This window comes from Galeopterus variegatus, unplaced genomic scaffold, assembly GCF_000696425.1.
Source record: "Galeopterus variegatus unplaced genomic scaffold, G_variegatus-3.0.2 Scaffold446, whole genome shotgun sequence".
Lineage (NCBI taxonomy): Eukaryota > Metazoa > Chordata > Mammalia > Dermoptera > Cynocephalidae > Galeopterus > Galeopterus variegatus.
The window spans coordinates 565,289-590,848 of record NW_007726557.1 but is presented as its reverse complement, the minus strand read 5'-3'; the positions used below and the strand labels follow the sequence as shown (position 1 = coordinate 590,848).

Here is a 25,560-nt window from a genome sequence, read left to right as displayed (position 1 = left end):
GCTGGCTGGCTACCAGGTGGTCAGAGCTGGTACTCGTAAGACCAAGGTCCAGGGTTCCATCCCTGTACTGGTCAGACCCCCCCCCCAAAAAAAAATGGGTCTGTAGACCTAAGGAGAGGGGGACCCAGACGGAGCTGGGACAGGAGCCAGGATGCAGTCAGCTCAGCTCCTGTGCCGCCTTTCACTGCCCTGGGGAGGGTGTCCCTCCGATCTGGTACTGCCAAGAAGGTCACCTAGATGTCCTCTGGGTTGTGGCACTAAGTCCTACTGGAGGGTTTTGGGGGTGCTGCAGTCTCAGAAGAGTCTTTCTCAGATTTGAGGACCCAGAGACTGGGTCCGGGCTGTGCTCCAGCCTCCTCAAGTTCCTGGCCATGGGCACGGCTGCAGGTGAGGCTGGAGCCTGACAGCTCGTTGCTGGGCTTCCCTGGGCAGTGGTATCAATGACCATCGTCCCAGACGTGCTGCCACACCCCAGTCGCTGAGTCTCCACTTCCCTGCTGTCTCCAGGCCCCTCCCTGCCCGAAACACAGCCAGGGACTGAGTCTCAGCCCCTTCAGAAGGCAGTCCTGGCCGGAGTGCACCCTCTGGCTGTCTCTGCTGCGTTTGTTTATTTGAGCATCAGAAGGAAAAACTGACAGAATGTTAACTTCTGGTGTATTAGTCTTTTTTTTTTTTGCTTATAACGAAACAACTAGACTGGGTGATTGATAAGAAAGTAAAATTTATTGCTTACGGTTTTGGAGGCTGGAAAGTCCACATTCAGGGAACAGATCCGATGAGGTGACGACAGCAATGCAGGGTGTCACATGGCGAGAATGGCACAGCAGAGAGACTGGCCCTCACGTGCTCCCCTTTTAAAGCCCTCAGAACCACACCCCAGCTACCATTGTTATCTATTCACTGTGGCATGGCCCTGCAATCCAGTCACCTCTTCAAGGCCCCACCTTTCAGTTACCGTCATCGGATTTCCCACCCTCAACGGTTACAGTGGGGGGATTAAGCTTCTAATATATGAATTTTAGGGACACAATCCAATCAGTCCACATCTAGCAGCCCTGAATGGTGGGTCTATGCGAACCGTCCCAGACCCCGGCAGCGAGGCCTGTGTGGAGACGATGATGGCAGGCTTACCACATCCTCCCCAGGCCTGTCTCTGCTCCGTGGTGGCTCAGGGGCCTTTGAAGCCCCCCACCCCAGCCACCTAGACAGCCGGCCTGTGAGCCTGGGGTTTTCTGTGGGACTGTGAGCCTGGAAGTGTGCGACGGATGTCTGTGACCTTGTTAGAATGCAGACTCACCCCCGCAGGCCTGAGGCGGGCCTGAGATGCCTCTGTCTGAACAGACCAGGGGATGGCACCACGGTTCCAGGGCTCTGACCTTGGAGCAGGTGGAGAGGGGCTGCTGGCCGGCTCAGGACAGTAGGAGGGGGAAGGAGGCCGGCTCAGCCCCTCTGTCCCTCTCTTCTCTTGAAGCCCCGTCCCCCGCCGCCCCTGGCCCAGTGTCCGAGATCGGATTATTGACTCAACATTGACACTGAGGAGGTTCTGTGGACTTGGTTTGTTTTTGTTTTGGAACACAGGATCAGTCAGCATCCCTGTCTGCTGTCATTACCATGGCAACACAGCCATCGGTTTTTCTGTGCTCAGCCCCGGCCACGTTTCATTTTGCCTTTTTTGTGGGTGGGAGAAGAACCGTACTCCTCCAAGGAGAAGCTTGTGCTGCAGGCAGCAGAGCAGGGTTCTCAGCCCTGCGGCAGCCCTGCGTCCCGGCCCCCTCCCCTCCGCGGCCCCCCTCCCTGTCCTCCTCCTGACGAGTGCTCTGTACCCGCGCCTGGTTCAGGCCTGTGCTAATCAGCTCTCCCAGGTGCCTTTCTGCTCCGAAAACACCAGAATAATTGAGCATTATGGATATTTGCCTCAGAAGTCTCCAGAAGTTGATGCGTGCTCCCAGCCAAGTCCGAGCAGCTGACCCTTTGGCTCAGAGCCCCCAGCAAAGAGGAGGAGAGCTCTGGCACCGCCAGAAATCACAAAGACCCCAGAAAGGGGGGTTCTGGTGCCCTCAGTGCCCACTTGTGCCCAGAAAGAACTCCGTGGCCACCTGCCAGGGACAGGCATCTGCCTGCTAGTTTCAGGGATGAAAGTCCAGCTCCAGGAAGACTCAGGGCTCGAGGTGGAGTCAGCTCGAGGGTCCGATTCCTGCTCTCGGCACCTTCCGGCACCATTTGGGCCATTGGCTGACGAGAACTGTTCCAGCACACATTCTGCCATCTGGGGCTCTGCCGGGAGGTCGCAGAGAACAGAAGTGATTTCCATGCCATGTGGGCCTGGTGGGGCAGCCTGTCCCGACATCCTGCATGGCACATATGTGCCCACAATGACACCAGTGTCATGGCCTCAAGATCACGGCTGTGCTGGTCTTGTTTCTTCTCCTCCTGGGTTGGTCATTGCATGCCAACGTGTCAGCATCCCAGCAGGGTCAGGACTCTCAGCGGGCTTGTGGCTGCTGTGGTCCTCCCTGGGTAGCTCCAGTTCCCAGAACCTCAGGGAGGGGTCAGCTGAGTCACCCACGTTCCACCTGCCCGAGCGCTTACACTCCCTTCTCCCAGGCTTCATGCCTCAAGGGGCCCCGGGGCAGAGTCGAGGAAAGTGAATGCCAGCCCAGCCCCCAGGCCCCGGCTCAGTCCACTGCCATGTTCCTTGACTCCGCGGCCTTCTGGGCTCCTCCGACAAAGTGCACAATGGCCCTGGCCTGGCTTGGCCTGTTGTGAGTCAGGGAGCAAGAGGGTCCTTCCCTAGTACCCTGCGTTCATGCCTTGTGGCCAGAGAAACACTCCTCAGGGTCTAGCTGAAACCCTTTCTGCTTTGACACCCACTCTTGTCAGTCTGACCTTGGCGCCGAGAAGCGCCAGCCTCCCCGAGGTGAGACTGGGAGAGTGCACGACGCCCTGCCCCTCTGCTCCCCACCCTGGCCTGGCCTTTCTGCGAGCTCCCGGCCCCGTTTGACATAGGGACTGCGGCAGAGAAGGAGACCCCCCCTCCCGGTGAGTCCTGGTGGGTGGTGACCCTGGGGTCTGTGATGGCTTCCACTCTGCGGCCTTCTCTGTCTTCTGAGATGTGGTCACGTGGCTGTCATTGGGGATCTTCCCTGGGATAAACATGGCTGCCCTTGACAGATGGCAGCAGTTTTACCTCCAGAGGGGAGCAGCATGGGCCACTGGGCGGTTGGGGTGGGGTCTTAGAAGATAGCACGTGTCCCCTGCGGACTGCGTGGTGTGGGGCCTCATATCTCCTGGAAGGGCCAGGAGGGGAGGTGGCAGGCTGTGTTTGGGAGCCCCTGTGCATGGTGGTGGCAGTTGCTCCTGGGCCCATCTGGGCTGGGGGAGTCCAGGTTAGGGCACTCGTGTTGTGGGGTGACCAGACATTGACTGGTGGGCTTGGCTGGGGGTGAGCATGTTAGGGGATTTGCATTAAGGGCTCAAGGGGGCTCTGGAGGCCCTCAGAGGTGACCAGTGACCAGATGCCAGGAACTAGGGTTCAGATGTTGGTGGGGCCCGGATATGGGCAGGGACTCAGGTATGGGGGAGGAAGGGGCACCGGCCATCACCAGCCTTCTGACCACAGGTAAGCCGAGAGCTCTACCTGTGGGCTGGGGGCTCTTCCTTTCTGCCCATTTTTTCTAACTGTTTCACCCACTGTCCTCAGGGTGTACGAGGAGGGTGTACTACATTCCCTGTAGTTACGAGACGGTAGTCTCGCTGGTTTAATCCTGGGTGCCAAGTGCAAACATCCACACTTTGATGAGAAAATGGCTTTGGCTCCGGGAGCTGCTGTCCGTGGGCCCAGTCCTGGAGCACTTTCCCCACGCACCCTGTAGTATTGGGGTCCCATTACCCCCAGGTCTCCCATCCTGCATGGACACATTCTCCAACTGGCAGACATGGCAGATGGAGGTCCCAGACCTTGAGAGTTGGTCTCACTACGGGTGGCAGTGGGTTCTGGAAGCCCTGGTTTTTGTAAGTTTCCTTTGTAGATGGTGTTGGATGCTCCCTCCCCGTGACCCATCACTTGCCCCTTCCACGTGTGCCCTGCCCCTCCCAGAGCCAGTGCTCAGCAGCCTGAGCTCCTCGGAGATGCTCAGAACTTCTCCCCACCCAGTGTCTGCAGCTTCCTCCACAGTTTCTTGGGTTAAGCAAGTTTTTAGAACTTTCACCACCTGGGTTGCCTTCCAGACACTCTGACCTCTTGGAGACCACGCTAACCTGTGGTGGGCACAGCATTCTGCGGACCTGGCCCCACGGCACGGAGCAAGTCCTGGGATTTCTATGCTATGAATTGTTAGTCCAGTGTTTTGGCCCTAGAGGGGCCCTCAGGTGGAGTCTGGTTCACTCCCTCTGCCCTTACATATCAGGATAGGGGAGCCGCACAGATCTGCCATCTCCAGCCCACAGGTGACCGAGCCCCCAGCCCACGTCCCCACTCTGCTCCCTGTCTTGTCTGAGTCTCCCGGATTCGTGCTGCCTCTCTGCAGATTATAAGAACATGTTGTAGGCTGGCCAGTTAGCTCAGCTGGTTAGAGTGCAGTATTATAACACCAAGGTCAAGGGTTCTGATCCCTGTCCTGGCCAGCTGCCAAAAAAAGAAAAAAAAACCCACATATTTTCGGGTGGGGGGAAGGCCTGATTCTTTAAAAGTGTCACTGTTGTGAAAGACACAGTATGACAAGCTCTTCTAGATTAAGAGACTAAAAATTTCCAGCATCACAGAGTGGGGGCAAGGACTCTTCTGGTGCTGCTGGACGTTAGTTATTTCCTCGTGCCCCAGAGTTGAGCCCATTTATGGGTTTGTTTTATTCACTTGTTTCAAATGCTTACGAAGCCGTGCTCAAATAAATAGGATGGTGACTTATTGAAAACAGAGGGAAACACTGAAGACATGTGTGTGATTCTGACGACCTGGGTTGGGGGAAAGCTCATAGATGGCATTGCGGGGACACTCAGGACATGGTGGTGTGGACCATGCACCGGAAGAGGGCTTGTGTCGCGGTAACCTTCCCCAGTGTCAGGGCGGTGGGGTCATGATGTGGCGAGAGCTCCTTGGTTTTAGGACACAGGCAGAGGTGTTGGGGCATGGGGGCAATGTCACAGCATGCGTGCGTGTGTGAGCATATCAGGAAAAGAGACCTAAAGCAAATGTGGCAAAACCCTGAGAGCTCAGGAGCCTGGGGGAAGGTGAGCAGGCATTCGCAGTAGCGTTCCGGTGACTTTTCTGTGGGTTTTGGAGGTCGGGCTGGGAGAACACGTTCTGTCTTCCAAGCCGCAGAGAGGAGTGGACTCAGCGGTGACTTTCAGCCCTTTTGATCTCCCGGCTTCTTCCCACGGCGTTGACCCAGGGCCATTCGTGGGAACCCCTGGGTGTGGTTGGAGAACCAGCCTCAGACTCGCCCACAGAGCTGGCCCTGGCCACATTTGAGTCCCTGTTGTGCCGGCATTTGGTGCCCTGGGAGACTTCCTGGTGCTCGTGGAGCTTGAGTGGGAGGCCAGGTCTGCACTTACGCCAGGTCTGGGGCTCCCTGTGGTCTCAGCACCCCCAGCAGCTGTGGCGTCCCTTAACAGTATAGCCAGGTCGTGCTCTTCCCCTTCTCTTCTGGGACTGCCCTGTCCTCCCCACTCCCCAACCCCCCGCTTCCAGCCTCAGTGGCCTTCCCTCTCTTCTCTGAGCACCCCAGAACGGCCGTCTGAGATGTCACCGGTGGCTAAGTCCCTGAGCTTGTGTGAAGCCATCTGCTACCCCGGGGTGCTGCTCGCTGCACTGCGCTGTCTTTCGGAAGTTCTGAAAGCGCCCAGGTGAGCGGCCGATCCTTCCGTCGTCTGCTGGTATGACTCGGCCGTGTCCCAGCAGTGCCTGCCTTTCTTGGGGTCCGGGCCGTGTCCGGAGCTTCGCGCAGCATCCCTAAGGCTTCTCCCGAGAGCCTTCGCTGTGAGCTTAGGTCTTGCTTGGCCTCCCTTACCTGTAACCTCACCCTTTAAGTTCTGAGCACATCCCATGCTCCCTCTGTGCCGGGAGTTCTCTGATTTCTGCCTTTTTCTCTCGGGATTGGGATTGCTCAGTATGACATGGCGGCATTTGGTGGTCCTCCAGTCCTGCTCCTTCCCTCAGTGGGTACATTGGGTCCCATGTGGGGCCAGCCTGGCACCTCCACCTCTGTCCTGGCAACCAAGGTTCTTGCCAGGGTTCATGTGTATTTTGGAGCGTCTGTGGGAAATTTTTCTTGTAGTGGCGGTGAGATAAAATATATAAGGAAGAGACACAGAAGCAACCGAGCCCTGGTGTTCCTCTGTGCATGATCCCAGGGTTTGGCAGAAGCCACCTTCTTCAGGGGGTGGGTGGGCCAAACGAGGCCAAGGCCCCCCCCAGAGTACAGCCTGAGAGCTCGCCGCCTGCTCTGCTCTGCACGGGGAGAGAGCTGAGTCACCATGCTCCTTGTGGAGTCGTCCCTATCAGCATCAACTTCATTTATCCTTCCTGACTTTATCTTCCCAGTGGATTAGGACTAGCCTGGGGCAGGGACAGGAGCATTGTCCTCTAGGGGAGATGGTAGGCGGCCGCCTGGGAGCAGCCACCACTGATCTCCAGCTCCTTTTCCATCAGAGGAGGGTTCAGTCTAGATTCTGGAGGAAATCTGAGGGAGTTACAAGGCTCTGACCTCCCAGAACGGTCTCTTGGGGGCTGGGGATGCGACCCCACCGTTTGCGCTGCTCCCTGGGCTCTGCTCACCAGTGGACTCTTTGGCTGTGAGCAGGTGAGAGCCTCAAGAACGTATCAGGAGGCCGCATCATATGTAAGTGGAGCTTAGGGTTACCCTAAAATAAAACTGCTTCTTAGGGAGCTGTCGCAGCAGCACTGTTTGTAATAGCCCAAAAGTGGAAACAACCCAGATGTCCACCTGTGATGAATGGGTGAACAGACTGGGGCCTGTCCATGTACTGGGATGTCATCCAGCCATAAAAAAGAAGTTATGACACATGGTACAACATAGACAATCCTGATGGGCATTATGCTGGGTGAAAGAAGCCAGACATAAAAGGGCTTGTGTTGTGTGATTCCACTCATGGGAAATGTCCAGGGTAGGCAAATCCACAGAGGTAAAAAGCAGACAGGTGGTTGCCAGGGGTGGGAGGAGGAGGGATGGGAGTGACTGCTGAGGGGTGCAGGTTTCCTTTGGGGATCATGAATATGTTCTGCAATTAAAATAGAGAGGTGATGGTTGCTTAACTTCATGAATGTACTACGTGATACTGAATCATTTGCTTTAAAACGGTAAAAAATGGTGAATTTTATTATGATTTTTAAAAACACGGAGCTCACCGCAGGGGGAACAGACTCATCAGTCTCACACACGTTTTGAGGCTCGGTGGTTCTGGGCACTTGGGTGAGGTTACGGGCCCAGTGCGGAGTCGGGGGCTGACCGCTGCAGGAACCAGGATGCTGTGGTCTTTCTGAAGTGTGGCCACAGTTTCTGTGGGCTTCTTCTTTCTGCTTCTCTGGCCTGGCTGCAGGTCTGAGGAGGCCGCCTCTGCAGCCCTTACAGCTCCTGAGTCTCAGCTGCTTATCTCCAGCCTTCCCATTGGCCACGAGTTAGCCTCGGACAGGCTGGGGGGGATTCCACTAGAATCCAAGCCCCGAGGCCCTCCCCTGCAAAGTGGGGGAAGAGTATTGAGCCTGCAGGTTAGCATGAGAACTGGTGTTTGTGCTGTGTGGGATCTTTTCAGCTGCAAGAAAAGAGGTCCTGTGAGCGGCTCAGAGCAAGGGACTTTATAAACGGAAGAAGCAGCCGGTGGGGAGGTGGTGGGCTGGTCAGTTCAGCAGGTGGGACCATGGGTGTCCATCTCCACTCTCTGCCACCCCTGGCAGTGTTGCTGGGCTTGCTGGCACCAGAAGATGGGGGCCTGGCTAGGTAGAGTGGGTCAAGGAGAAGCCAGGCTGGGATCTGCCTGCCGGTGGAGGGTCCCCTGTGCCCTGCTGTGACTGCAAGAGGAGCCAGGACTCCTGGATGGATAGGGCACACTTGAGTGGAGCAGACTGGAGGACAGAAAGGTACCTGCTGGGGCTGTGCACAGGGCGGGCCCCCAGCTCCCTGTCCAGCCTCACCGTGGCTCCAGCGTTGACTCTTTGCTGGAGGATGGCACCCTGGCCTGGGTCCTGAAGCAACTGCACTCAGACCATCCACAGGACACCAGGCTCCCTGATCACAGTCAGTCATGTAGAGTGAGGGTGGTAGTGGTCATCCAGCGTTGTCCTGTGTTGGCCACATGAGACACAGCTGGCCCGTGTCAGCTGAACATGCTCCTTGCATATTTCGCACGTCCCGTGTGTCTGTGAGGAAGTGCAACGTGCGCATGTTGTGCTCGTGTGAGAGCTGTATGGGTGGGTTCAGAGTGCACACATGCGTGTGCATGCCTGTGTGTGTCAGGCATGCCCATGTGCACCTTGTGCGTGTGCTCGCATGTGCATGCATACCTGTGTGTGTCGAGCGTGCCCGTGTGTGCCCTGTGCACCCTGCGTGTGTTGAGTGTGCATGTGTATGCGTGCATGTGAGACAGCTGCCCCAGCCCCTGCCTTCCCCCCAGGCAGTGGGGATGTTGCCACATGGACTGAGTTTCACTCCTAATCTAAAAACTCGAGGCCATGTTTGAGGTTACTGATAGTACCAAAAACGTTTGGACAGCGGGGCTGGTGGGGTGAGACCTGAGTGACTCACTGGAGGCCGCCCTTCTGGCTGCCTGACTCACCGTAACTGGGGGTAGAGGGTGAAGGAGGGTGTGGCCTTGTGTGCAGGGAGCCTGTGTGTTCTCTAGACTTTCATCCCAAACAAAGTGTACTGCCCGTGTCACCCGCGAGTGCCCCTGGAGTCTCCTGTCCTTTCCTTGCGTCCTGACGCTCCTCACCACTCCCACACGGGGGGCGCTGCTGGACCCTCCTCCAGCCTCCTGAGCTGCTGAGGGCCTCCCCGGGATCCTGCCAGCCCCAAGTGGGGGGAGCCAGGACCCAGGGCTCGCTGACTCAGGGCTTCTCCCCAGGCCACTGCGCTCCCACGCTGGCACCCCAGGCTGCCTGATCACTGTTGACCCTTCAGAGCCCTGGCGCTCTCTCGCTGTTTGCTCAGGCATGGCTGGATCTCCCTTTCTATTTTGAACCTGGTTTGTTGAATTTGGGACCCCTCTGTGCTGTGAACCCAAGTGGTCTCTACGTCAAGTGAGGCCAGTTAGGAAGCCCACCAGCCTCCTCCTTCCCTGCAGCAGGGTGGACCTGGAAAGGTCTGACCGCCTGGTGGGAGGGAGGGTGGAGAGGTCACAGGACCCCAGAGTGGGGACTCGGCCTCATGTTTCCCCTGGAATGTGGTTCCCACGGGCTCTGGGGCCATTCACTGGCCTGTCTTCCAGGATCCAGAAAGGACACAGGGAACAGAGGACAAGACTTCTTAGTTGCTCATCTGGCAGAAGTCCCTGCCCCTGACCAGCGGTTCTTGTCAGCAATGCCTGAGTTCTTGGTGTTCCTGGGAGCTTGGTGCATGGCACAGGAGGTGGTATTGGCAGGGTGGCTGTCCCCCAACCGACGTGGCACACCTCTGGCGCTCCAGGGGTTAAATGCTGGTGGCTGCACACACTCACACACTGTGTGCTTGTGGCTTCCTGCAGCTGCTTGTAAAATGCAGTTTAAAAATTCACTGTGTGGGCTGATTTTGCACAGCCACCAGCTTGAAGCTCAGGGCTGTGTGCACGCCTGGTTCTGTACGGGTTTGCCTGAGCATCCTTGGTGTGCAGGCCGCTGGGCTGGGGTTCCGGCTTGTGGGGAGTCTGGGGTGTTGACATGGGCCAGGCAGAATGGTGACAGCCGTCCCCGTTGGGGTCTCTGACACCCCTCACCTGGCTGGAGTCCCTGAGGAGCTTCACATAGTCTTTGGCATCAACAGTCCTTTTTAAAGGGTCTGCTGTGTGGTGATGTTGTTTTCCAGATGTTCTTGAATCGGTTGTGTGCAGCCTTTTAAGGGAATACATGTTTTCAATTTGATCTTGACGTTAACTTAACGATTCTGGGACCTAAAGATCATGGCGAGAGTCCTGTAAGGAGGTTCCAGCCGAGCGTGGTCAGGTGGCCTGAATGCTGCCCCTGGCTGTGGGCTTCACCTCTTTCTTGTGCACTGGTGGCCCAACTTGGGGCAGCGACCTCGTGAAGGCCAGGTGTGTGTGATGCTCAGGAGTGATGGTGGTGCTGCGAGGCCACAGATTGGAGCCGGGCTCCCCTGCACAGGCTGGACCTTGTGCCTGTTGTGGTCGCGAACTGTCCCTTGACCTCGATTGAAGACAATTCCTGGTGTCTTTGGGCCTGAGAGCCATGAGGTGCATCTAAGACCCCACATCACACTAGCACGATCACACAAACCCCAGAGTGTTTCCACACCTTGTCTGGGCGGCTTCCTGGTCGCAGAGGCAGTGGGAGCGTCCCTGGGATTGGTTGATGCCGAGAAGCACAGAGGGGCAAAGCGAGCTGGAGCCGCCTCACGTGCCCTGCTGCTGGCTGGCGCCCTCAGGGATGCCCACTCCTATCATAGGAGGTCTGGCCCGGGGCCCCTGGATTCCTGTGACAGGCCCGTGGTGTCCCAGCTACGCAGATCAGGGCACCGAAGCGCCACATGGCAACACGCACATGCTGGCCGGAGTTGTGTCCCCTCCCCGCCAGGGTCTATGCTGGCCACCTGGCTCCTGTCCCCTCCGCTGCCCTGGGCAGGCACCTGCCCTTGTTTGTCTCAGTGGCTTCCCTGCAACTGAGGACAGGATTAGAGGAGTGTGACCAGGCTCCTCGTGCCAAATTCTGCCCCCTTCACCATCCTTGGACCTGCCCTGAGCACCTCAGGCCCCGGGTAGAGATGGGGCAGGAGTAGGACTTATGTCAGCTCCTGCTGGAGCTGGCAAACCGCAGACTCACCTCTACCTACCATCGGCACGTGGTTTACCACTGACCACGTGCAGTCCCGGTCTCATCTCAACCACCAGGGACCTGTGCGCGGCAGCAGCTTTCTTGTTCCTGCAGGTGCAGGTCCTGGGGCCGTCGCCACGCCCCTACACTGCCCCGCAGTGCTGGGCCACACGGCAGTGTCCAGGCTGTGGTCATGCTAGTGGGTGGAGCTGGGGTGAAGAAGCCTACAGTGACGGGCGGACACCTGTGCCTGCGTCCATGGAGGAGCCAGGCACACTGTGACATTTGGTAGATGTTTATCAAATTGAATCAGGTGGTTTGTACTTGGGCAGGGCTGGGGCTCTGGGGGTCTCCCCACCCCCATGTCGCCTTCTCATCCCACCTCAGCCCAGCTTGTAGCCCAGCATGTCCTGGAGCTATGTGGTACACCATGTACACGCACTGTCACAGCCACGCACACTCACAGTAGCGTGCAAACGTGCAGACGTCAACACTCATGCATGCTCACTCCCAGACACAACCATATTTGGTGCCTCCAGGGGTTGGCTGGTGCTTGGCCCCTATCCCCGAGCTCACCTTCCTGGTGGGCCCAAGCAGAGGCACTGTGTCCACGCTCTCCTCCAGTCGCTGGCCCTGTCTTGGGGGGGGGTCTCTGCCTCGGGAACAGGTGGCTACAGGTGCCTAGCCCGGGGCTGTGTGTGGTCCCCCCAAGGGGTGCATGGCACCCCGCCAGTCCCCACCCCTGTACACGGGACCTTACCAGCTCTGCCCGCTGTCTCCCAGAGAGGCAGGACATGGTCAGGCTTCATGCCAACTCCAACAGGAACACATCTTGGCTACCAGGTGACTCTCTTTTCCCTGGGCTTACGGGGTGCTCAGATCTCTTTTCTCTCCTCCCTCGACAGAAATCTGTGTGCATGATGTGAGTGCTTGGCTTTTGGGAACGCAGTCAGCAGATGCAGGACTGACAGCAAGAATAGCTCAGGGCCTGGGTAGCCAGAGGGGTGCCTGGGATGGCTCAGGGGTGGTGCTCGGGTGTGCGTCCTCCTGGAAGTGGCCGTGGGCCACCAGGCCCTGTGGGGAGGAGGCTGACATGGGTGGCCAAGGCCCCGCTCTGCGACACTCACCTTCCCGCTCATGGGGTTGTGCTGATTAAAGGAGGCACGTCCGTGAAGCTCCTCGTCCTTGGTCAGTGCTCAGAGTGTCCCTGTGGTCATTAGGGTCGGAACAGTCCTAGCAGCTTATGGAACATGGCCCAGGGGCCTGTGTCGGGGTTAGGACTTCCTGTGGGTCGTCAGGGGACTTATTCTGGTTTCTTGTGGGCCCTGGGGGTTCCTTTGTGGCTGTGAAAGGCATTGGCCCCAAGAGAGGACCCCTCTGGGTTGAGCAGTCCTGGAGCAGCCTAGACGTGAGGAGAGGACAGTCCTGCTTCAGGCAGCATCTTGGGGACAGGGTTCGCCAGAAAGTGACCCACTCTGTAGGAGGGACAATCCTCCTGCTCTGTTTGTGTCCACAGCACGTGGTCAGTGCCTGGCACCAAAAACGGTCATTTAGCAAATGTTTGCCTATCCCGTGAGTGTGGCCAGACCACCCACTTCCTCTGCAGACGAGGAGACAGAGCCATCTGCCCAAGGGGCGGGGTCCTGCTTGCCAGTGCTGCTGGGTGGGTGGGCAGCTCTGAGGGTCTCGGGGGGCAGGCACCGTTGCATTCTCCTAGCCCAGAGCTTCCGTTCCATGCGGCGCTGATTTGGGGCAGGTGCTGTGGCTCTGCTGACTCAGTGCCCAGGGCCGGGTCCTGGAATGTTCAGGTGGCTGTGCCCCCTTGGTTGGCAATGTGGTCATGCCCGCTGGTCCTGGTGGCCTTACTTCAGATGGAATCACAGCTCTGTGGAAGCTTCGGGAGCTTTGGGAGAAGGAAGGAGGTAGGAAACATCTGGCGGAGGAGGCAGGAGCTCGGCTGGGTGCCCGCATCTCTGAGCTTCTCCCTCCTGCAGGGCTTCTCTGTCTGCCTCTTTGACAGGGGTGGGTGACAGCAGTTTGGCGATCCCCTGCAGAGAGAGTGCTCAGGGCACGGCCTGACATCAGGTCAACCGAGCATGCAGGTGAGCCTGAGCCGGGCCTCGCAGACATCCCCACTGGAAGTGGCCTTGACAGCCGTTCACCTTTGTGCTGCCACGATTCCAATTTCTTAATCTGCCTTTCGCACACGGACCAGGGGGGCGTCCGCATCCCTAAAGAGTTGCTGCTGTATGAAAACACAGAGGAAGCAAGAGCTGTGTCCCCAGGGCCCCCGGCGCAGCAGGGTGAACCCAGGCCTCTGTGCACTGATTTGGCCGCCCAGGGGAGCCTCCTCCAGCCCTCACTGCTCCGGGGTCTGGGCCGAGACGCAGGCCGGTCCCCGGAAGCGCCGCTTTCTCTTTCCTCCTCTTTGTTCCCCTGGAACTGGTGAGGCCTGGGGTGCCCAGCGTGTGCCCACAGCAGCGTCCACTAAAGGAGGCCTGTCCGCGCTGGTGTGGACCCTGGACCATTGGCCTGGGCTCAGCGTGGGTGGGTCAGCGGTCGCTGGTGACCGTGAGCAAGAGTGAGTCATGCGTGAAGACGCGTGTTTGTGCTCTCAGGTGTGCACCTTGGGGTTAAAACGGCGCATGCGAGATCTTCCTGTCTCCTTTGTTGTGAGTGGCTGCTGTGACGCAGATTTTCAAGGTCCTCTCCAAAGATGTCAAGCGTTCCGTGCGTTTGAATTCCAAGTCCCCTGTCATTCCAGAATTTTCTGTTTGTCTTGGTGGCGTACCCTCCCCTCCCCCTCCCATCTGACCCTGGCACCCCCCAGGCCTTGTGCCTAGGGCCATGGGTTTTCCTGGCAGCAGATGGGACTTCGTGGGTGAAGACCTCCTGTGGCACCAGTAGCTGGCCTGCAGTGTCTGGCACTCGGCCCCCAGGTGGTGGAGTACCTGACACCCTCTCCCCTTTTCTATTCCTGCCATTCTGCCTTTCAGGAGATGTTCTCTTCCAGATGGCTGAAGTCCACAGGCAGATCCAAAATCAGTTGGAAGAAATGGTGAGTCCAGCTTCCCAGTGGCCCCCTCAGGGGAGGGGAAGATGCGGGAAGGGGGCCATTGGGGTCAGCTAAAGGTGGCTGCGTGCTTTGGCCGCACATCCACCGGGAATGTTCCATGGTCCTGCAGCCACACTCAAAGGCAGGACATACCCTGGGCTCAGGATGCAAGTCACATGACAACCCTGAGGAGCCCAGGGAGGTGACTCACCGTGGGGACCCAAGATGCATGGGGAACCCAGGGAAAAGAGCATGGGCCAGACCAGGTTCTCGTGTTCAGCTGGTCCTGGGGGATCCTGACAGCCCAGCCGAGACCCAGCACCTGCTGCTGATGTGGTCAGGAAGTCAGATTTTCTTTGGACTCTCCCAACTGTAAAATGGAGGAAAAACACACCGTGTTCCCGAATCAACACACACTTTTGGGGTTGCTGGTTTGCTGCGTCCGGTGTAAAGCGCGGGGTCACTGGGGTCCTCCCAGCTTCCGTCCAGGCCCATGGCTGCTGTCAGCCTGTGTCCTCCGGGTCCTGGCATGGGACAGCAGAGGAAGGACGGCTGGGAGGCTGTTTCTGCTTCTCCCGTGAGAAACAGAGCCTTTGTAGCTGTCGAAGGCTGGGATTGTCTGACGTTCTGGAGTGCTGTCAAGCACTCACACCCACAACCTCCTGGCTGCAGGGGGCCCACAAGGCCATGTGGGGTCATCTGCTCATTGGTCAGACAGGCTTCTCACATCCAGGGCGTCCAGTGTTGAGGCTGCGTGGTGACCGCCCGCCCTCCCCGGCCAGCTCACTTCCCCTGGCCCTAGCCTACCTCCCGCTCCCGGCCCCGTGCGTTGGAGCTGACAGCTGAAATGTTTTCTCTCCTTGTCCAGCTGAAGTCTTTCCACAACGAGCTGCTCACACAGCTGGAGCAGAAGGTGGAGCTGGACTCCAGGTACCTGAGTGTAAGTATGCCCTGCCCTCACCTGCTGGGTCACCTGTGTGCTGGAATCCTACCGTCTGAGGGCTTTTTTCCAACTTCCTCCGAGCTTCCCATCTGAGCAGCTCGTTGGCCCTCTGACATTATTGCCCTTTGAGACTGGGTGCCTCCTCCCCCGCGCACACCCCAAATGCAACTCTGGGGGTGGACCTGTCGCACCTGAACTGTGCCTGCCCAGTTCTGGTGCCTGTGCCTCTGGTCCATGTGCAGTGAAGCTGACAACGGGACTGTGCCACGCTCTGGAACCACACGACTCCCTTTGCCCTGCTCAGTGTCACCTTGCTGTTCCTGTCCTTGCCCGTTCCCTCCCCACCAGCTGGCAGGAAGCACAGCCTGCAGCTCTGTCCGTTCTGTCTGCTAGTGGCATTTGGGGGGTGGGGGGTGAGGCTCGGCTGGTTTGCCCAGGTCTGATTTTCATCTTCAGGGAACAGGGAGCTGCCATGGGGTGGGCCCGGGCTAGGGGCTGATCAGCAGGCAGCGTCTGCTGCTGTCGGCCGCGTCAGCTCAGCAGCCCTCGCCGCGCTTCTGTTGTTTGAACCTCAGGCCGCGCTGAAGAAATACCAGACGGAGCAGAGGAGCAAGGGCGACGCCCTGGACAAGTGTCAGGCCGAGCTGAAGAAGCTCCGCAAGAAGAGCCAGGGCAGCAAGAACCCACAGAAGTACTCGGACAAGGAGCTGCAGGTGGGGCCCGCCACCCGCCGCCACGGCCGCCTGCCGCCACGCTGGGACTTGGGCCCACTTGTTAGCAAGCCATGGAGGGAAGAGTCTGCTCGTTTGCCCACAGCCCTCACGCCCTTGGCCACAGGGAGCAGCCCAGGCCCAGGGGGGATTGGGCAGCAGCAAGCCTTGCTCTCCTGGTAGTGTTCCGGACCAGTGCCCCTGCCTTGCTCTTGGGAGCCTCCAAGGGTTGCTGGAAGGTTCTCAGCTGAGGAGCAGGGCCCAAATGAAGTCCTCCTGCCCCTCGTCCTCTGGGTTCCTGCCCCGGGGTCAGGCCCCAGACTGTTCATGCAGTCCGCCCACCCCAGGGCTGGGCCACAGAGCCGTCAAGGGCATCTCGGCCCCAGCAGCTTGTGGCAGGTGGCATTGGAGGCATCTGAGAGGGACCTGCTGTGGTGTTCCTCTCATCATCACACTGGCACAGGCTCTGTGTGTCGAGCAGGCTTGGGTTTAGGACAGCAATGCCTGTAGGGCACTGCGCGAGCCTTGTCCACCTGACACAGGCAGGCCCCAGAACCCCCTCCCCGCGCCCTGTTTGCAGCAGGAAACACCCCAGCCAGTCACCAAGTGGCAGCTTCTCAGAAGTGCCCTGGGCGGGCATAGGTGCGGTGCTGGCAGGTTAGTCCCTGGCTTCTGAGTCCCCACCCTTCCTGCTGGTCAGGTTGGGGAGACTTGGCAAGCGCCGCACACACACCTGCCCAGGTGAGTGTGAGTGTCCACGTGTGTACATGTAGGTGTCCTGTGGTGCGGAGACATAGCTGCCTGCAAGTGCCTCTAGCTTCTCCTGGACCACAAAGCCTGTTCCCACTTGGAGCACGTGCCCTGCTCCCCCCTTGACCATGGGGAAGCCAACGGTCTGCCCAGCCTGCCAAGGGTCCCTGCAAGGGACCATCTGGTGGAGCAGGGTCGGCCCCACAGGAGGGGGCAGGGCTGAGCAGGGCAGGTGGGGATGATGGTAACCCAGTGATCTCCTGTGCGGAAGCGGGAGATCCCTGGAGTCCCTGCTGCTGCCTGCAGGCTCTTGCTCAGGTTCTTGGGTGTGTTTCCCATCTGTGCCTTTATTTAGTGCATCCTCTCCACATCAGGCACATTTTCCCCTGTCTGGCCTTTGTTTGGATTATTTGGATCATTTTTTTAACTAAGGTCCTAACTCATCACTGCCTCTAAGGGCGTTTCTAGCCCGAGGCTGTTCCAGGTGCTGCTGCCATGAGCCTTGTTATTTCTGTGAATTAATTCCCAGCGGCAGGATGGGGTGGAGTAGTACAGACACGTGTAGGTCAGCACATGTGTCTATTTTTCTTTTGGTTTTGCTGTTTTGCTTTCTGAAGACCTGGCCAGCAACAGCGCCCCTGCAGCCTGGGAGAGCAGTAGCGTCCTCCATGCAGGGGTGGGCAGCACAGGTGTAATGACAGGTGTAATTGTGGAGGGAACCCCCGCCCCCAGCCTGGTCCAGGTGTGAGAGCGCATCCTAGAGGGAACCTTCCCTAGGGACTGGTTTGGGTGCTGGAGGTCGCCAAGGCCGGCTCCTCTGGGGGTTCAGCCACCTGCTGGGAGGAGCCGGAAGCCGGCGGGGTTTTTTCTTTCTGTTTTTGTTCTTTAGTAATGGCTTTATTGAGATATGGTGCACAAAGCATACCATCCACCACTTGAAGTGTACGATCCAGTGGCTTTGATGTATTCTCAGAGTCGGGCAGCCACCCCTAGTGTAGAATGTTTTCATCACCCAGAAAAGAACCCTGTGCCCGTCGGCAGTGCCACCCCAGCAGCTGCCAGTTAGCTTTCAGTCTCTGTAGATTTCCCTGCTCCAGGCGTTTCTACAACCGGACTCACATAGCATGAGAGGTATTCAAAAGGTCCGCGGAAGACTGTACCATCTTTCAATTGTTTTTCCGTGAACTTTTTGAAGTACAGTGTACGTGGCTGTGTTTGGCTTCTTGCACTGAGCATGACGTTTCCAAGGTTTGCCTGTGTCACAGCGTGTGTCACTACCTCATTCCCTTTTATTGTCAAATATCGGTGTTTTTTCTTTTTCCATCACGGGGATATGTGAGACTCTGTCCTGCTCAGGGCCAGGGCCCTCTCCCGGGCACAGCCAGCCTGCCCTGTGGCTAGGCTGGCTGGGGGCCATTGTAGGAGTCTCCAGCTGAGGGACAGAGATTGTGGCTGGGACCCTGGTAAGGGTGTCCTGTGGCTGGAAAAAGGCCAGGGCCAGGCAGAGGCTGTGGCCTGCAGGTCAGTTGTAGTCTCTGCTGTACAGTACAGAGCTGTGCAGGCAGCCTGGAGAGTGCCGTGGGTGGCATGTGCCCTGGCTCCTCAGGCCTTTCTGTGTGGGGGTTGTGGACAGGCCACTCCTTGCAGATGGCCAGGCCTGGCTGTTTGCTGTGGGCTGCCAGCCCATTGGGGTCTGCTGCAGGACCATCTTGGTGCCTCAGGGGACCTGGGGGTGGGTCCCATCTGTCCTTCCCACGGGGGCCGTCCCAGCAGCCCCATGTGCAGCCTGAGGGTCAGCTGACTGGAAGCCATTAGGGGCTTGTCATGGAGGTGACTTGATGGGCTTCTGGTCCCACTTTAGCACATGTTGGCTCCGTGGCCTTGGGCGAGGTGGGTTCATTGCTCTCCCTCCTCTGTAGAGCCCAAGGGGCTGCACTCAGGCCTGAGGAAAACTGCAGTGGCTGGGGGTCACTCTGGTGACCTGTAGGTGCCTCTCCCACAGTAAACATGAGTGACCCCCAGCTTAGGAGCAAACCAGATACCTGTCCCTCAGGTTGTTTTCATGAAGTCCCGTCCCCTCGCTCTGAGAGGTCAGCTTTCCTGAGCAGGTGTTGGAGGATGAGGTGCGTTTATGCCCCTCCTGGTCTCTCTGTCCTGGTGGGTCAGAGCCAGAAGTTGGGAGTGACAGGGACATTTTGGTCAGTGGTGTGGCCTGACTGCAATCTGCTGAGCCCAGGGGTCTTCCCAGCCTCTGCAGCTTGGCCTAGGGCACAGGGCGGCGAGGGCAGCAAGGGCACGGGGTGCAGGCAGTGGCCCCAGAGTGGGTGGTGTGTGGGGACCCCAGGACGGGCCACCTCCCTCTGGAGAGGCCCTCCACTGCCTGGGCGCGATCACGCTTGGCGAGGCTCGCCCACCCCGAGCCCGTCCTTGGAGATGTCCGATGCTGACTTTCTTCTTGGGTTCAAGGGTCAGCCTGCAACCGAAGCTTCCCTGGTGGCCTGTCTCCTCAGTGTAGCTGTGCAGCCCCGCATAGCCTGGCCTCTGCCCCACCGTGTGGCTCTCCCTACGTGGGGCCCTGGCCAAGCCGCCTGCTGGCTGCGAACCTGAAGCAGCCCCTGCTCACCCTGTGTGGTCTGCAGAGGCCGAGGCTGGCCTGTCCTGCCCTGGGCACAGCCTCGAGGTGGATGTGGGCTTGGATCCCAGCACTGTCGCTTGTGGGTCATGTGGCTGTGGGGAGCTCTGGATTCTTTCTGAGCCTCAGTTTCCCTGTTTGTGAGATGGGGTGTTTCTATCTCCCTCCTCTGGGCACTGACAGGAGGGGCCCGTGGGGCCTGGGCAGAGCAGGCACCCACCTCCCTGTCTCATTATTTGCCTGGGCCGCCCCTCTGTCTTCTGCTGCTCCAAGCCCACCTTCCTTTTCTGTGGGAAACACCGCTTTGGCCCTTAACCATCCAAGTGTTTAATTTTCCCAGATAACTTGAGTTCCTTCCAGAAGGGCCAGGCCGGGCCCTGTCTCTCTCCTGCATTCCCCTCAGCGCTGAGCACAGGCTGGTTCCGCAGTGGAGAGCCACCTTAAAGGACAAAATCGCAGCGAAATTGCTTAAAGATCTCCATTATTCCATAAAGTAGAGTAAGTGTTCCAAAGAGCCAAGCAGAGGAGGTTGGCTTTGTAGACAGAGAAGGCTGAAGAAAGTAGAAACGTGGACAAAAAGCGGATGGGGGGCCGGCCCGTGGCTCACTCGGGAGAGTGCGGTGCTGATGACACTAAGGCCCCGGGTTTGGATCCCATATAGGGATGGCCGGTTTGCTCACTGGCTGAGCGTGGTGCTGACAACACCAAGTCAAGGGTCGTGATCCCCTTACCGGTTCAAAAAAAAAAGTGAATTGGCCTTTCAGAGTTACTTTCCTGGTGAGGTGGGCGCAGGGAGACAGCGGTAGGAAATGACTGACCGGTCCACCTCAGCCTGCTTCAGGCCATCTCTCTGTGTGAGGATTAAAGCAGGGGCCACTTATTAGCGTAGCTGTTGAAGATTTAATCTGGCCCATTTGGGAGATTGGCTGTTTGTTGTCTTTCTCCTGACTTCTCGGAAGGTCAGACCACAGCCTAAGTGACTGGAACTTAGCAGGGGTGACTCCATTTTGACTTTTAGTCTGGTCTTTTGGGGCCTAGGGCAGGAACTTAGTCCAAAACAATGGTTTCCTATAATTTTTATTTAATAGCCAATAAGTGCTCAATTGTTTCAAAAAAACGTTTTGAGCGTGGGAGGCGGAGTGAGCCACTGACCAGCACGTTTTGCTCTCCAGTGGCATAGATGCTCAAGAGGCCAGGGTGGGGCACTGTTGGGGTCCCTAGCCCCGTGTCTGAGTTTGAGGGGATGGGGTCAGACTTGGTGTACAGCTGCTCATGGGCCCCCCTGAGCTGGGTGGGAGGCAGGCTGAGCACTGTCCTGGGGTGAGTATGAGCTCCTACCCAGCAGTCTCGCTGGACTTCCCAGCCCTCCTGGGGCTCTTCTTGCTGGTTCTCTTTGCCTTGCAAATCTGGCCAGGGGCCAGGGTCTGACTTCTGCTTCGGGGTGTGGCTGCTGGGCCTGGGCAGGGCCCTCGGCAGTTTCAGTTCTGCAGCACCTTCCCGTCCCCTTCTGAAGGGCAGGTGAGCTGGGCTGGCTGTCCCCGCTCCTCCATGCACAGCCACGCCCCTCCGTGCAGACCACACTCCTCCATGTATAGCCACACTCCTCCAGGCGAGACTTGCAGACACTGTTGTCTTGCAGGGAAGACATCCCAGGTCCTGGTCATCACAGGCCAGTGGCTTGTTTGAATCACTTTCCATGAGGAAGAGCAAGACTCTTTCATTTCTTAAGGCAGCTGATGGCTTCCAGCTGTTCTGCATGCTGGCCCAGTACCCACCTGCCCTGGAGGCTGCTGGGGGTCTCCAGCCAGATTGTAGCTCATGGTGCTGCTCTGAAGAGCCCTGCCTTGGCTGGACCCTCAGGACATTGCAGCCACTAGGCCCGCATGCTGTGATCTCTTGAACTGTGGCTCTGGTGTGTGCCACCGGTGACTTTGCAGTTGTCCCCAACCCTGCAGAAGGGCTAGGAGAGGTGGACATGCCCACATACTGTGACTGGTGTAGGGCGGGATTCCAGCCTGTTTGAGCTCCTGGGGTTACTTCCTTGAGCTGACCAGGAGGTACCTGGACTGCCGGAAGTGGCCCGAATCTCATCCCAGGCCAGGGGTGCATGGGGCAGAGATGCGGACGTTCCCAGGTCGCTCCTGCACACGGGGACCTTTCCCTTTCCCTCTGGAGACTCTCCAACTCTGCATATTCTCCCCTGGCAGGCCAGAGCCGTGCAGCTGCTGTCTAGTGGGCAGCGTGTGCAGGTGGAGGCTGGTTAGGGAGCCCCAGCTCGGGGTCCTCGAGCTGTGCCCAAGCCTGTGCCCCGACACTAGTTGCTCTTGCTGCACTCCTTGGAGCAGAGGTGGCCACATGTGCCAGGCCACCTCAGTCTGAGGACGAGAGGCTCTAAAATGCAGTTGTCAGACATGGGTTCCCCTCAGTGCCCTGAGAGGTGGGTGGTTTGTCTTCAGAATCGGTTGCAGGGCTCATCTGTGTACTTCTGCGGCCCACGCTAGCTTCAGCCCTTGCCCCATGCTCTCGAGCTGTGTATGTGCAGAGCGCCCGGGGGGCTCTTGTCAATGGGATGCACAGGGGAGAGCTGTGAGCTGCCTGGCATCGGGGCTGAGCCCATGCAGCTTGCTGGGGGTGGGAGTGGGAGGACAGCTCCATGCCCTTCAGGGGTGTGGCCCTGGCGGAGGCCCCCACCGCCTGCTGCCCTTCCCCATAGCCTCTCTGCCTCTGGGCACTGCTTGTGGCTCATCCACCTGCAACAGTGGCCAGGTCCCAGCTAGACTGAGGACAGGCCGTGCCCAGAGTGGTGGTCACCGTCCACTGGGTGTCAAAGGGGGTGGAGGTGGAGCTGCATGAGGGCGTGAGGTTGATGAGACCCTGCCCCAGAGAGGGGGGCAGACCAGGAGCATCGCCCCTCTGTCAGTGATGGCTTCATGCGAGCGGGGCTGGGCTGTGGAGCCTGCCGTTTTCAAGATCTGCTCATAATTGAGAGTGTGTTTTGGGATTTTTTGAGAGGAGTTAATTTTAGTTATAGGTCAAGGAATAGGAGCAGAGAAACATTTGGGGCGTTAACTAGGACGGGGACTTTCATATAAGAGTGGGGACGTGTCAGGAGCACCCTCATGGCCCAACGTGGCCCTTCACTCCCCAGATGTCCAGTCACTGCAGCGTTCGCAGGCCAGGCACTGACAGAGATGCCCGTCCGCGTGCAGCATGGAGGGACGTTCTCCTGGGGCACAGGGGACCCAATGGGCGGAGGATGGGCCATGTGTCTGGCGCGTGCAGGCACAGGCTTCGCCCAGCTCCTCCTCAGTATGGAGGCTGCAGCTGTCCCAGTGGGGCTCGCAGGGACATGGGAAGTGAAAGCCACGATGGGCCTCAGAGCAGAGTCCAGCCCAGGCCCACCTCAGGGTGTGGGGACGGGACATGTCCACGTGGCCTACCCTGCAGATGGCACCCAGGGCAGAAGGGAGGGGCTGGGGAGCCAGGTGGCCCACCCCATTCCCTGGGCTGGCTTGTGGGTGTGAGGGGCTTCGTGTGGCAGAGGGGAGCCTCTGCCCACTGAAGCCAGCTGCAGCCAGCTGCTGAGAGGCAGGAGGGCCTGCGGATCCGGAGAGGGGGGTCCTTCCACTGTGCCAAGGGCAGCTCTGCTCCTAGTCGCCCACCGAGAGTCATGGCTCCGACCCCGGGCCGGCCACTCCTGTCCTCTGCCTAGGTGCCCGTGGCCGTTCATGCCTCTGCAGGGGCCCCTTCCTCGCCCGGCCACTGTCTCCGTGGTCCCCACGCAGGCACACAGTGTGTACACGCTCTCCCTCCTGTAAACCTCGCAGGGCTTGGGACAGGTTTCTCCTGTTCTTATTTTTGTCGCATTTGACCCACCCCCAGACCAGCTCTTATTAGAACCAGACTGAACACAAGTAGGAGGGCGAATGCAACAGTTTTTCTTTCTCGCTGTGTGACTTGGCTACATCACTGACACCCTCTCTGGGCTCTCACTCCCTGGAGTGGAGCATCGTGGGTGCCGGGGCCGAGGGGCACCGTGACCATGAGAACACCCATCCATCATGCCAGCCTTCACAGTGTGCGCTGGGCGTGTCGTGGGTACTGAGGGAGGGGCGAAGGGCCCACGTGACAGCCCAGAAAGAAGCCGCTGGAGGCAGGTGGGTGGGCGGGCTGGGAGCCGGCGTGGGGCACCCGGCCCCTGCTCAGAATCACCTCGGGAGGGGCAGGACCTGATGGCCCCAAGCCCAGGGCGTGAAAGCCCCAGAATGTCCCTGCTTGGCCCGCAGGGGTGTTCTTGGGCAGCCCTGCCCTCCACCCACCGCACCTGGGGCTATCCTGGGCTGGGGTGCTGCGTGGAGAGCCAGGTGTCCTGCCCAGGCCAGCCCTCAGCTGTCACCGTTCTGAGGCAACGTGGGCGACACGGGCTGGCCTGGGGGAAGGAAGGGCTATCCCACAACCCAGGCAGGGGTGCTGTTCCAGAAGGCCGTGGGGCGCAGGCGCGTGGGGCACAGGCGCGCCGGCCGCCCTTCAGCCCTGGGGGAAGCAGCCCTGTTGCTGTTTCTGTAACACAGGAACACAGGTCAGGTGCCTCTCCCTGGCTGGGTCTGCCTGTCCCAGAAGGCCTGAACACCAGATTGCGGTCTGAGAAAGGGGAGAGACTCTATTTAAAGGGGTGTAATTAACAAAGCAGAGACAAAGTAACTATAGTTTAGATCTTCAAAAGAGATAATAGCAGAGGCTGGTCCTGGTTGCAGCAGAGGCCTGGAGTTTGATGGCGGCAGGGCGGTGGAGCCTGTTCTTGTCTTAGCAGAGCTCTTAAGAGCTGAAGGCAGCCTGTGACAAACCCACTTTGCCAGTGTCTCTCCCTGGAGTAAAGTCAGTCAAAGCCCTCCTAGGGCCTCTGTGGCCAGAGGCAGCCTGGGGACAGGACAGCTGGGGGCGGGGACTGTGCCCTGCTGAGCCTCCCACCTTGCCTGCCCCCACACCCTTGGGGACAGTTTGGTCGGTGGGCCTCCAGCTTCTCAGCATGGTCAGCCGCTATGTCGGGTGACATGGCCACACGCTATCCTACATCTCAGCGTGCAGACTGCTGGCATGGGTGGGGCATGGGGCAGTGGGTGCCTGTGGCTTATGGACCCCACCCCTTGTCCATCTGGTGGAAGCCTGGGCTCCTTTTCCAGGAAAACGGGGTCCCCTGGGGCTTGTTAATCCTGGAAAGCCTGCCACAGAGGTGCGACACTGCCTGCTGTCCTCATGTGGACATTCTTTTAAAGAAAGGCCAGGTGTGCCTCCTCAGGCCCTGGGCGCAGAGGGCATGGCCTGAGACTGGCTCTGCACTCTCGTGTTTAGGATGAAATTTAAGGGTCCTCCATTTCTTTGAACCACCTGCCATGGCCCCATCATGCCTGTAATCCAGCCGCTCTGTGTGTTGGGTCCTGCAGACTGGAAGGCCTGGTCGGCAGGTGCCCGTGGTTACATGCAATCTGGGTGTCCGAGCCTTGCTGCCTCCTGCACGTCACAGCTGATAGGGTTCCTGGCTGGCTGCTTGGAGTAACTGCTTCTAGAGGTGAGAGCTGAAGGCCGGGAATTAGGTTCTTATTCATGAGCTGCAGGGGACCTACGGGGCAGCGCAAGGTTCAAGGTTCATGAGAAAGCCACCACAGCCATCTGGGTTGAGGGAAACCAAAGCAGCTTTGGATGATTCTAGAATGCCCCTCCCCCACTCTGAGTCACTGCTTGCTCTGGAGAGGGAGGAGATATGTTGGGATCACTTTTGTCTTCTGTGCCGCCCAGGGTGACCAAGTGGGAGCGTTTTGTGGGTCTTAAATGCTCTCAGCTGGGCGTTTCCATAGCACGTCGCCATGGCACCCAGGAAAGCAAGGAGCACGCACAGGCAGAGGTGGGCGGGGACGGGCTGGGTGCTGTGTGAAATGGCCTGCTGCCACGCTGGCATGGCATGGGCCACGGCTGCGTTCTGGCCTCTATACTTTGCAGAAGGCTCAAATCTCCTCTCCTCCCCCCGCCCCCGACGTTCCCCTTGTGGGGTGAAGATCCTCACTTGGCCTAGATTTCCAGGGTCTGCCTAGTGAAGTTGTGGCCTGTCTCCATAAGGAGTTAGTGTCCTGGAAAAGGAGGTCAGGAAAGTCAGCTGTGGTTCCTAGACAGAAGGGGCAGCCACGTGTCACTCGCCGACTAGGGCTCTGCTGCAGCCCTGTGCTTGTGCCAGGGGCTCAGAGCAGCTGACCCGCTCAGGACACACTGCAGAGATGTGGGCTCCTCCCCGGGGCCTGGCAGTCCCTGCCTGGGCTGGCCATCCAGGCCGTGTGCTCAGGGAGTATCTCTCCTGCCGGCCCCCCAGAATTGGGATCCGTGGGGAGACACTGGGGGCTCCTGCAGCCCCTGCAGTTGTGCTCCCCCACCTCCCGTGGTTCCTGGGTGTGATCTGTGCTACTCTCAGCTGTTCCCAGCTTATTTGAGTGAGTGGAAATCTTAAAAATA

General features: G+C 58.7%; 1 protein-coding gene across 3 annotated transcripts in view; it reads left to right on the top strand.

Annotated features, from left to right (window-relative positions):
• The window catches only part of BAIAP2 (BAI1-associated protein 2), a 55,176-nt gene that overhangs the window by 10,551 nt on the left and 19,065 nt on the right, over nt 1-25,560 (top strand). For all 3 annotated transcript variants that reach the window (XM_008568836.1, XM_008568838.1, XM_008568837.1), the window contains exons 2-4: nt 13,969-14,030; nt 14,896-14,967; nt 15,546-15,683. In XM_008568836.1, the coding sequence (XP_008567058.1) occupies nt 13,969-14,030; nt 14,896-14,967; nt 15,546-15,683 (272 nt within the window). The remainder of the gene's footprint in view (nt 1-13,968; nt 14,031-14,895; nt 14,968-15,545; nt 15,684-25,560) is intronic.